We start from the raw sequence: 13,647 nt of genomic DNA, 5'->3' as shown, positions 1-13,647 counted from the left end.
GCGGAGTACGGTGACATGAGGCAGCAGAATCCTTAATTATAAGGTTACGTTTAACTTAACACCCGCCAACGTCACTCACCAACCCGGCAGCTGGGTGTCACCGCCAGCAACACAACACGCTGCGCAGGACTATTAACTCCTTCACGGCTGAGGAAAATGATCATCGCTCCATATTCATTGCTTTGTTGCATATTTTATTTAAATTTTTTTTTTAATAAATAACACTTCATTGTGTAGGATAGTTTTTTTTTTATGTACCTATACCATATATATATAGCTAAAAAAAAACAAAAAAAAAAAACATACAAAATATCAAACAATATTATGTGGTGGTTATTATCATCATCATCAGTGGTCGATTTTATTATTACCATTATTAGTGAGTGCCATTATTATAATTAGTGATGGTTAATTTTATTATTAGTGGTGATTTTTATTATTCAATTGTATTTTATTTTTATATTATTATAAGTGGCTGATTTAATTATTCTCATCATTATTATATGTGTTTATTATCATCAATATTAGCGACTTATTATTAGTGGTGAATTTTATCATTATCACTAGTGGCTTTTATCCTATTATGATAATTATTATTAATGATGGTTATGATTATTCATGGCTATTATTGTTAGTGTTTATTTTTAATAATTAGTGATATTAGTGGTGAATATTATTATCATCATCATCCTCATTATTATTATTAGTGGTTGTGGTTAATATTGTTACTATTGTTTTTTAATTTTTTATTATTATTATTATTATAATCATTGTTATCAGAGGTTATTATCCTTATTACTAATGGTGGTTAGTATTATTATTTGTAGTAATTATAATTATTCGTAGTTATTATTAGTGATTGTTATTATTAGTGGTGAATTTTACTATTATTATTATTATTATTATTATTAGTGGTGGTGGTTGTTAAAATTTGTGGTTATTACTGGTATACTTATTTTTATTATAATTAATTAGTAGTGATTATTATTATTAGTGATTCTAATTATTTTATAAGTAATAACTAATATTTTTGTAGGTTATAATTAGTGATGTCAGTATTATTGCTGCTTTTATTGCATTTTGTACGTACATTACATAAAAAATACTACAAGATAAATATGATTAATTCTGGCTAAATTGTACATTTTGGGAGGCCATTTTATTATTTTACTACATTATTCTAAACTTAATGGGGGTAATTTATCAAAGACCAGCGTTTTACGCTTCTTTGATATCCCTGTGCCGGGGCTGAAGGCCGCGCCTCTGTCATGCCCCCACCCCGTCCTTGTCACTCCCTACAGGCTGCCATAGAAACTCTGCATGTGCCTAAATTCAGGCGCACAGGCGTTCAAAAAGTCGCAAATCACAGACATGTGACCAATTTTTGGAATAGGGGGTCATAATAAATTAGCCCTAATGTGTCTAAACAAAAGCAAGGGAAAAAAATTACTTATTTTTATAAGTACTTATTACTGTACTATTATCTACTTTATGTACTGTACATAACAAAAAAGAGGGAGGTAAAACAAAACAAAAAAATGTTAATGATGGATTCAGCAAAAAAAAAAAACTAAACCTATAGAATGAGGCCTTGTGCATACAGCTACATACATGGGGCGTGTACTGCAGCAGAAGCCAGACGGTGAATCTCATACATCATACTTACGATTTATCTCTCCGGAGCGCCCGTCTCTGGGTGCCAATATGGACTCTTTGTGGTGAAACAGATTTCCCTCTTCTTTCTTTCACAGGAGACTGAGCGCTTGAAGACTTCAGGATCTATGAGAATGAATAAAGATATTATCCCGATATAATATAATAATAATATAATATTATAGGACTGAGTCAGCTTCCCCTCATTGTGTAAGCATCCAATACTCAGGTGGTGCTGTACTCATAGATTTTATTACATTTTAAAGAGGTTGTTTGAGTATTTAAAGGGGTTTTGCCCTCGCTAGGATATGCCCCCATTGTCTGATAGATGTTTGTCCCACCTACAAGAATGGAGCGGGGAGAGCTGTGGCTGGGGGTTTCCCGGGGTCCGTCCACCACCAAGCGCCGCTCCTATACAAGGGAATGGGAGCGCACTGTGCATGCGCAGCCCCGGCTCCCATTCATTTCTATGGGGCAGAAGGAAATACCCGAGCCAGCGCTCGGCTATTTTCGGCGGCCCCATTGAAATGAATGGAGGGCGGCTGCGCATACGCAGTGTGCCCTCCATTCATTTCCCCGCTCCGTTCTATCATACAATGGGAGCATATCCTAGCAAGGGCAAAACCCTTTTAAAGAGAACCTGTCACCTAGAAAATGCATATTAAACCGCTAGCAGTACCTTATTTGCAGCCTGTAGCATAATTATAAAAGGTGTCTGTGTCTTTTCTGTACAATGCGCCAAAAATCTGAAAAAATACTTTTATTCAAGTGCCCACACTATGTAAACGATTGCGTTCCGGCCCCTTAGCGTTTGATTGATAGGAGTTCCAATTTCTTCACCACTGGACGCTCAAACGTAGTCTTGCGAGTGCGCTGTGTCCCTGCAGTGCCTGCGCACTGTTCCACTCCGCTGTGAGGTAGGCTCAATGATTAGGCACTCTGACATGAGAGCCTGCGCATGAGCAAGACCACGCTCAAGTGCCCAGCAGTGAAAGAATTGGACATCCTATCAATCAAATACTAAGGCGAGAAAGCTGCTGCCCTCTTGACTTCAAGACTATCGTTTACATAGTCTTTTTTCAGACTTCTGGCGCATTGTACAGAAAAGACAGACACCTTTTATAATCCTGCTACAGGCTGCAATAAGGTACTGCTGGCGGTTTAATATGCATTTTCTAGCTGACAGGTTCCCTTTATAATACTCAGAAAACCTCTTTAAAACGCAGTAAAAACTATTAGTACAGCACCACCTGCAGTTTGTTGTTTTCCCTATTTCTCTGTCCACCTCGCTGAGGTGGTCGCACATGCTGCTGTGACAGTTACAGGGAGAGAGCTGCAGTAGAAACTACACGCAGCCTGAGCTGTGATAGCAAGAGAGCTGCAGCAGAAAGGAGACGCCTCCTGCGCTATGATAGGAATAGTGATGCAGCAGACAGGACATGCCCCTCTGAGCTGAGAACGATGGACATGCCCTCTGAGCTGCCAGTAGATCTAGCAATTGGAGAAGTGAATGGGGGGATCTCTGGATCCACCTCTGGTTCTAGCTTTGTTGTTTGTACTATATGATGTCAAATTTTTATATTTTTGTACATCAATTATAGGACAACCCCTTTAAGTCTATTCTGTCATAATTTTAGGTAAACCTGCACACTAATAAGTGCCTCTAGTCTGTGGTTCTTCAGCTGCTGCAAAACTACAACACCCAGCATGCCCTGACAGATGCCACGCAACAGCTGGAGAGTCACACGTTGGCGATCACAACTGTAATATTTGAGGTTAGTGCCTGATATAATAATTTGGCAGATTTCCCGGCCTATGACCTCGAGAGACCTACATCTTGTGGTCTGTGGTACAATTTAGAACATATGATTCATAAATCGTTTCAGTCTGTTTAGAGGTTTACTTGAAGAAAGAAAGAAGAAATTCTGCCAAGGAAAGCTGCAGCCGTCCAGATATTATCTCTGCAGTGGCTGCTGGGAAATGTAGTATTACATGGCCGCCATTCTGATAACTGACCAACCATGAACAACCAGAGCTCCCCATTGTCAGACACCGGTTGTCTTAAAGGGAACCTGTCACCAGGATTTTGCGCATAGAGCTGAGGACATGGGCTGCTAGATCGCCGCTAGCACATCCACAATACCCAGTCCCCATAGCTCTGTGTGCTTTTATTGAGTATAAAAACTGATTTGATACATATGCAAATTAACCTGAGACGAGTCAGAGCTTGAAAATATGACTTCTCTGGTCACACAAGTAAGATATGACTCTTTTATGTTAATTCTTACTCCCATTTCAGACATTTATGGTATACCTGCCAGATATGCTACAAAATAAGGGCTCATGCAAACAGTGGGTCCGCAATATGCGGGCACTGGCCGTGTGCACCCCGCATCACGGATGCGGATCCATTCACTTGAATCCAAATTATAACAAATAAAGGCTTGAAATATCTCACTTTGCAGGTAATGAGTCTCATATGTTAGTTTCACCTTTTAAGTTGCATTACTGAAATAAATGAACTTTGCACGATATTCTAATTTTTCGAGTTTCACCTATAGTTGCCAACAGTCACAAATTCACAGGGACTGTCCCAAAAAATCTGGGCATTCCTGGGCCGAAAATGGGTGGGAGGTCCCAGAATGTAGCTTACATGCCGCAAATTTACCGGCTACAATGTTGGCAAGTATCCAAATACACTTACATGCATAAGGTTTTATACAGCAGAAGAATTATTCAGCTACTTGACACAAGAGGGCAGTATACAGAAAGCTCCCTCCGTTTTGGCGCAGCGGTGTGGAGCATGAAAGATGGACAGGAGACGTCATGGGCTATTACATCAAAATCTTGTGGTTGTTATGACTGATAATCCAGAGTTTGCAGTTCCGAGCGTGCCAGATTATTGGAATTTTACTGTAATCATTTTAATATTCTAGGCAGCTGGATTTAAAATGCAAAATAAGAATTAAAGGGGTTGTCCAGTTTCAAGGAAACCGGACAAAACAGGGGACCCGTCTGTCGTAAAGAAGACATCATAATTTACCTGGCAGATCCCGCACCGCCGCTCAAGTTCTCTGTTCCATCAGCTGCAGCGGTGATGTCAAATCAACAGCACGTGACTGCTGCAGCCAATTACTGGCTTCAGCAGTGCATCAAAGAGGCCAGCGATTGGCTGCAGTAGTCACATGTTGATGGAACGTCACTGCTGCAGCCGGGTAAATAGATCCAGGCTGGGAGAACAGAAGTGGGATCTGCCAGTTAGGTAATGGCTTCTTTATAACATGCGGGTCCCCTGGATTGTCCTAGTTCAGGAGGAGCCCCTTTAAATTCTGTAACTATGTGAATCTAGGCCATGCGCAGACCATGCAGCTGCTATGGGGCCTGCCCCGCCCCCTAAATGCTCCTGTCTATCTTTCTAAAGCTAAAGGACCTTTGATGATGTCATCACAGATCCTGTAAGGGAAATGCACAGTGTTAAGTGTAGTTCCCAGGTTAGAACAGTGCATCTGCCAGGACCTGTGATGACATCATCTTGAACATCACAGGTCCTACAGGATCTAGCAAAGGAACTGCACCAGAAATGGTGTAGTTCCTAGGTTTGAAAGGAACATCTGCCAGGACCTGTGATGACAGCAAGTATTAAAAGTTCACAATCAGCTCTGCATTGATTTAATCCATACAGACTGGAATGGATTGGTAAGAGGAGGTCCTCCACTCCTCATAATTTACTACCCCCCCCCCCCATGCCCTGTTTTCACTTATTGCTCACTCATGTATAATACTTCAGACAGTTACAGTGACCACTACCTGTACACACAGTGACCATAATGTATAACTGACCACATATTTCTGTACACACTGCATCTACAGTATTATACCTTGTATGTCTCACATCAATACACTGCTCTGTATATATATATATATATATATATATATATATATATATATATATATATATATATATATATATATATACACACACACACACATATATACACACACACACAGCATTATATATACAATATGTACAGATATAGGCCTATTGCACACGGCCGTTTTTTTTTCCCGTTTACTGGCCGTTTTTTGCGTTCCGTATACGGTCCGTATACGGAACCATTCATTTCAATGGTTCCGCAAAAAAAACGGAATGTACTCCGTATGCATTCCGTATTTCCGTTTTTCCGTTCCGTTTTAACATAGAACATGTCCTATTATTGCCCGCAAATCACAGTCCGTGGCTCCATTCAAGTCAATGGATCCGCAAAAAAAACAGAACACATACGGAAATGCATCCGTATGTCTTCCGTTTCCGTTCCGTTTTTTCCTGAACCATCTATTTAAAATGTTATGGCCAACCCAATTTTATCTATGTAATTACTGTATACTGTATATGCCATACGGAAAAACGGAACGGAAACGGAAACACAACGGAAACAAAAAACGGAACAGCGGATCCATGAAAAACGGAACGCAAAACACTGAAAAAGCCATACGGTCGTGTGCAATAGGCCATATAGTATATACACCGCAGTGTACTGATATGTGAGGTACGAGGTATAATATATGAAGTGTGTACAGATATATTATATATACAGCAGTGGACTGATATGTGAGGTACGAGCTGTAATTTATACCTTACGTCAATACACTGCTGTATTTACTATATACCTGTACACACTGCATCTATTATACCTCGTACATCACGTCAGTACACTGCTGTATATAAAATATATCTGTACACACTGCATATATTATAACCCGTACCTCACATATCAGTACACTGCTGTATATACTATATACCTGTACACACTGCATATATTATACCTTGTACCTCACATATCAGTACACTACGGTATATACTATATACCTATACACACTGCATATATTATACCTCATACCTCACATAACAGTACACTACGGTATATACTATATACCTATACACACTGCATATATTATACCTCATACCTCACATAACAGTACACTGCTGTATACACTATACATCTGTACACACTGCATCTATTATACCTCTTGTGTGCCAGGGCTGTTTTGTAATCCCAATCCGGCCCTAATGGTATAAATTATAAAATGCAGCAGTGAGCATAGTTATGGAACAAAGGGAGAGGCCTGGAATGGGTAGTGGGAGGGGCTATAAAAGGGGAATGGGGGCCCAATTTAAATTCTTGCTATGGGCCCCAGTGATTTCTATGTACGCCCCCTGGATACAAGTATTGGCAAGCTGGGGTATATTATAATTCTGTTTCCACGGCAACGGGTAAGAAGTGTTCAGATGTGAACAGAAAGTGGCTGCCCCCCACTATGCAGAACATATTCATGAAACTTAAAAATTAGGTTTGGGTACGCGCTGAAGGTGCTTTAACTCCTTAAGGACACAGCCTTATTTCACCTTAAGGACCAGGCCATTTTTTGCAAATCTGACCAGTGTCACTTTAAGGCTGGTTTCACACGGGCGTTGCGGAAAAATGTGCGGGTGCGTTGCGGAAACACCCGCGATTTTTCCGCGCGAGTGCAAAACATTGTAATGAGTTTTGCACTCGCGTGAGAAAAATCGCGCATGTTTGGTACCCAAACCCGAACTTCTTCACAGAAGTTCGGGCTTGGGATTGATGTTCTGAAGATTGTATTATTTTCCCTTATAACATGGTTATAAGGGAAAATAATAGCATTCTGAATACAGAATGCTTAGTATAATAGCGCTGGAAGGGTTAAAAAAAATAAAAAAGTTAACTCACCTTATCCCCATGATCGCCTAGTTCCCGGTCGGTCTGTTCTTTAGCTGTGGCTAAAGGACCTGTGGTGATGTCAGATCACATGCTCCATCACCATGGTGATGGAGCATGTGATCTGACATCACCAAAGGTCATTCAGCCCACAGCTAAAGAACAGACCGACCGGGAACTACGCGATCATGGGGATAAGGTGAGTTAACTTTTTTATTTTTTTTAACCCTTCCAGCGCTATTATACTAAGCATTCTGTATTCAGAATGCTATTATTTTCCCTTATAACCATGTTATAAGGGAAAATAATACAGTGAATAGACTGTCACCTAGCAACCATGCGTGGAAATCGCACCGCATCCGCACTTGCTTGCGGATGCTTGCGATTTTCACGCAACCCCATTCATTTCTATGGGGCCTGCGTTACGTGAAAAACGCTGAATATAGAACATGCTGCGATTTTCACGCAACGCATAAGTGATGCGTGAAAATCACCGCTCATGTGAACAGCCCCATAGAAATGAATGGGTCAGGATTCAGTGCGGGTGCAATGCGTTCAACTCACGCATCGCACCCGCGCGGAAATCTCGCCCGTGTGAAAGGGGCCTAAGGCCTCGTTCACACGTCAGTGTTCGGTCAGTGATTTCCATCAGTGATTTGTGAGCCAAAACCAGGTGCAGCTCTAAACACAGAACAGGAGCAGATCTTTCCCTTCTACCTCATGTCTGTGGAGGCTCCACTTCTGGTTTTGGCTCACAAATCACTGATGGAAATCACTGACCAAACACTGAAGTGTGAACGAGGCCTAAGTGGTGATAACTTTAAAACACTGACTTATCTAGGCCATTCTGAGATTGTTTTTTCGTCATATATTGTACTTCATGACACTGGTAAAATGAAGTTAAAAAAAAGCAATTTTTATTTATAAAAAAAATACCAAATTTAGCAAAAATGTTTTAAAAAAATGCAAATTTCCAAGTTTCAATTTCTCTACTTCTATTACCCTGGGTTCACACCTGAGCGTTTTACAGCGCGTTCAAACGCGCTGTAAAACGCTTAAGACATGAAAACCAATGCTTCCCTATGGGAAGGGTTCACACCTGGGCGTTTTACAGCGCGTACGAACGCGCTGTAAAACGCCCGACGCTCAAACAAGTACTTGAGCTTCTTTGGGGCGTTTTGACGCGCGTTTGTGGCCATAGGACACTGCAGTCAATGACACAAACGCGCGTCAAACGCGCGTTTACTATTACAAAAAACGCGCGTTTACTATTACAAAAAACGCGCATAAAAACGCGCGACAAAAACGCGCGTAAAACGCGCGTTTGAGGAACGCTCAGGTGTGAACCCAGGGTAATACATAGTAATACCTCTAAAAATAGCTATTACTTTACATTCCCCATATGTCTACTTCATGTTTGGATCATTTTGGGAATGATATTTTAGTTTTTGGGGATGTTATAAGGCTTAGAAGTTTAGAAGCAAATCTTGAAATTTTTCAGAAATTGTCAAAAACCCAATTTTTAGGGACCAGTTCAGGTCTGAAGTCACTTTGCGAGGCTTACATAATAGAAACCACACAAAAATGACCCCATTCTAGAAACGACACCCCTCAAGGTATTCAAAACTGATTTTACAAACTTTGTTAACCCTTTAGGTGTTCCTCAAGAATTAATGGAAAATAGAGATACAATTTCAATTTCAAAATTTCACTTTTTTGGCAGATTTTCCATTAAAAAAAAAGAATTCTGTTACAAAGCAAGGGTTAACAGCCAAAGAAAACTCAATATTTATGGCCCTGATTCTGTAGTTTACAGAAACACCCCATATGTGGTCGTAAACTCCTGTACGGGCACACGGCAGGGCTTAGAAAGAAAAGGAATGCCATACGTTTTTTGCTGGACTGTTATTTTTTTGACACCATATCCCATTTGAAGCCCCCCTGATGCAACCCTAGAGTAGAAACTCCATAAAAGTGACCCCATCTAAGAAACTACACCCCTGAAGGTATTCAAAACTGATTTTACAAACATCGTTAACCCTTTAGGTGTTCCATAAGAGTTATTGGCAAATGGAGATAAAATTTCAGAATTTAAATTTTTGGGCAAATTTTCCATTTTAATCCATTTTTTCCAGTAACAAAGCAAGGATTAACAGCCAAACAAAACTCAATATTTATGGCCCTTATTCTGTAGTTTACAGAAACACCCCATATGTGGTCGTAAACTGCGGTACGGGCACACGGCAGGGCGCAGAAGGAAAGGAATGCCATACGGTTTTTGGAAGGCACATTTTGCTGGACTGTTTTTTTTTTTACACAATGTCCCATTTGAACCCCTCCTGATGCACCCCTAGAGTAGAAACCCCCAAAAAGTGACCCCATTTTAGAAACTATGGGATAGGGTGGAAGTTTTTTTGGTACTAGTTTAGGGTACATATGATTTTTGGTTGCTCTACATTACACTTTTTGTGAGGCAAGATAACAAGAAATAGCTGTTTTGGCACCGTTTTTATTTTTTGTTATTATTCATCTGACAGGTTAGATCATGTGGTATTTTTATAGACCAGGTTGTCACGGACGCGGCGATACCCAATATGTATACTTTTTTTTTTTTATGTAAGTTTTACACAATGATTTTATTTTTGAAGCAAAAAAAAAATATCATGTTTTTGTGTTTCCATAGTCTGCGAGCCATAATTTTTTCAGTTTTTGGGCGATTACCTTGGGTAGGGTATGATTTTTGCAAGATGAGATGACGGTTTTATTGGCACTATTTTGGGGTGCGTGTGACTTTTTGATCGCTTGCTATTACACTTTTGTGATGTAAGGTGACAAAAAATTGTTTATTTAGCACAGTTTTTATTTTTTACGGTGTTCATCTGAGGGGTTAGGTCATGTGATATTTTTATAGAGCCGGTCGATACGGATGCGGTGATACCTAATATGTATACTTTTTTTTATTTATGTAAGTTTTACACAATAATATCATTTTTGAAACCAAAAAAAATCATGTTTTAGTGTCTCCATAGTCTGAGAGCCATCGTTTTTTCAGTTTTTGGGCGATTATCTTAGGTAGGGTCTCATTTTTTGCGGGATGAGATGACGGTTTGATTGGCCCTATTTTGGGGTGCATATGACCTTTTGATCGCTTGCTATTACACTTTTTGTGATGTAAGGTGACATAAAATGGTTTATTTAGCACAGTTTTTATTTTTAATTTTTTACGGTGTTCATCTGAGGGGTTAGGTCATGTGATATATTTATAGAGCCGGTCAATACGAACGCGGCCATACCTAATATGTCTACTTTCTCCCCCCCCCCCCCTATTTTTTACCAATTTTTTACCAATTTTTTCTTACCTTATTTGGGGAAAATTACGTTTTTGTTTATTTTCACTTGAAACTTTAAATTTTTTGGGGGGAAACTTTATTTTTTAAACTTTTTTTTCTTCACTTAATTTTTTGTCCCACTTTGGGACTTGAACTTTTGGGGGTCTAATCCTTTACAATGCATTCCAATACTTCTGTATTGGAATGCAAAGGCTGTATGAGTAATACTGTGTATTTCTCATACAGCTTCCGGGGCCTGTGAGATCCAGGGGGCTGGATCTCACAGGCTCTTCACCGGAAGGCAGCGCTGCCTTCCATGCCATCGGGTCCCCCCCACAGCCCCATGGGGACCCGATGGCACCGCCCGCCGCCGCAATAGATAAAAGCCGCAAACCGCAGGTCTGAATTTCACAGGACCCCCCCCCCCGGGCATTTAGCCGAGGTGCCTTCTCAATGATTTGAGCAGGCACCGAATTCCGATCACCGCCCGCTGCGCGGCGGTGATCAGAAATGCACAGGGCGTACAGCCACGCCCTGTGTCCTTAAGTACCAGGACATAAGGGCGTACCTGTACGCCCTGTGTCCTGAAGAGGTTAAGTAGAGGTCAGTTCACACACAATCCCTTTTCCAGAGGCCGTTTCCTCAGTCTCTGGCTTCAGCCCCCTCGATCTCTGAACCAACCGCCAGCAGAAAACGTTATCCCTTCAAATGGAAAAAAACATAGTGCAGACCCTCAAGTAAAAGGATTCTCTGTGTTTTATTGTACTTACAAAATCTGTTCTTTTGACAACGCACATAAAAAAGTGGTATTCCTGCCCGACCCGGGTTTCGCTATCTGCTTCGTCTGGGGCGTCACATTTTTTGCTTTCATTAGGGCGGTATTTATTACTCCTAGAATCGCGTGTTGATCACGGCACTCTATCTTATACTGACTGGTTTGGGTGCACCTCTCGGTGTGTTCCTTGCTCCACCTCTTGGAACGGGTAAGTATTCAACAATTTAGACAGCACTCCAATTTTGATTAATTGATTTTTATTAGCGGTCCTTTTTGAAACTGAAACAACGTTTCGGGCAGAAAGCATGCCCTTCATCAGGCTGGTTATGTGGCCCATAGGGGTGATTGTGTGTGAACTGACCTCTACTTAAAGCACCTTCAGCGCGGGCCCAAACTTCATTTTTATGTGCTATTATTATAGGGATAACGGACCTACTCCCTGATTCTGGGACTGCAGCTTTTGATTCATTTTAGGAACCGCACACAAAACGCTCTGTTTAGATATTCATGAAACTGCCTAATGTGCTCCCTATAAGAACTATGACTGCATTCAGTGCTATCCTCAGGATGGGGCTGGCACAATCAGCTGTTGGAAGGGGTGTCGGACCTCGGGTGAGCGCTGCAGCCCCTTCCTTGGCCTGTGACATCACATCCATCGTTCACATGGTCTTTGTGCAACTAAGTCCCATTCCGAGTCTCGTGGCTCCTTCAAACTGGTGACTGATGGAAACCCATTTAACTAGGTGTCCACTACTAATGAATAACTAGTCCTTTAAAAGGGTTTTTCCAGGAATATTATGGTGTTGAAAGGATATGCTCATGTAGTCACTTATCTCATGTACATCTTTCCCCATGCTTTTTATTTTTCAGTTTGGACTATCCTCACCCGTTTTCACCATGTAAACTAATCCCCCCGGTTTGTTTCCATCCTGTATGTAGCACTTCCTGTTCCTGTCTCCAACCAATCCCATGATGGACTTCTCCTTCCTCTGCCTCAGCTCCAGCCCCGCCCCTAACACCCAGATTGTTTATAGCTCCTCCCACCCAGCTAGTTACATACACTCCCCTATCACCACCCCTAACACCCATCTAGTTTATAGCTCCTCCCACCCTGCTAGTTACATAGACACTCCCCTATCACCACCCCAACAGCTCCCATCTAGTTTATAGCTCCTCCCACCCAGCTAGTTACATAGACACTCCCCTATCACCACCCCAACAGCTCCCATCTAGTTTATAGCTCCTCCCACACAGCTAGTTACATAGACACTCCCCTATCACCACCCCAACAGCTCCCATCTAGTTTATAGCTCCTCCCACCCAGCTAGTTACATAGACACTCCCCTATCACCACCCCAACAGCTCCCATCTAGTTTATAGCTCCTCCCACCCTGCTAGTTACACTAGTTAAAATGTTATCTAATGTCATTTATCATTATACGGTTAAGAAAGGCTGAATGAGCCGAAACGCGTCCTGTTATTGGATTTTTTTTATTATTAAAAAAAAGAATACAACGCTAATTCAAGTACGTCTGCTGGGACGCCCATGGACACGACATCACAGGAAATAAGAAAGAGCTGCATGGACACGGTCATGTGACCACAGCCCAGAATGGGAGATAGGAGCAATAAAGGGAAAAGAAATACATAACTGAATTACAACTACCTTCATAAATGATTATTTGAAAGGATGCTGATGCAATCTGGAAGACACTTATTAATGTAATTTTTATCTATTTCTTTTTAAATTTGCTTCTGTGGGCGTGTCTTCTCTGCTGCAGCTCTCTCCCCCTATTACAGCTCAGGAGGGGTGTCCTTTCTACTGCAGCTCTCCCCCTATTACAGCTCAGGAGGTGTGTCCTTTCTACGGCAGCTCTCCTCCTATTACAGCTCAGGAGGTGTGTCCTTTCTACTGCAGCTCTCCCCCTATTACAGCTCAGGAGGTGTGTCCTTTCTACTGCAGCTCTCCCCCTATTACAGCTCAGGAGGTGTGTCCTTTCTACTGCAGCTCTCCTCCTATTACAGCTCAGAAGGTGTGTCCTTTCTACTGCAGCTCTCCCCCTATTACAACTTAGGAGGTGTGTCTTTTGACTGCAGCTCTCCCCCTATTACAGCTCAGGAGGTGTGTCCTTTCTACTGCAGCTCTCCTCCT

General features: G+C 41.4%; 1 protein-coding gene across 1 annotated transcript in view; it reads right to left on the bottom strand.

Annotated features, from left to right (window-relative positions):
* VASH2 (vasohibin 2) overlaps positions 1–13,647 on the bottom strand; it is a 90,314-nt gene that overhangs the window by 5,441 nt on the left and 71,226 nt on the right. The window contains exon 7 of the mRNA XM_044291487.1: positions 1,667–1,779. Coding sequence (XP_044147422.1) covers positions 1,667–1,779 — 113 coding nt within the window. The remainder of the gene's footprint in view (positions 1–1,666; positions 1,780–13,647) is intronic.

This window comes from Bufo gargarizans, chromosome 4, assembly GCF_014858855.1.
Source record: "Bufo gargarizans isolate SCDJY-AF-19 chromosome 4, ASM1485885v1, whole genome shotgun sequence".
Taxonomy (NCBI): domain Eukaryota; kingdom Metazoa; phylum Chordata; class Amphibia; order Anura; family Bufonidae; genus Bufo; species Bufo gargarizans.
The sequence above is the reverse complement of the archived record's forward strand: the minus strand, read 5'-3'. Positions and strand labels throughout refer to the sequence as shown.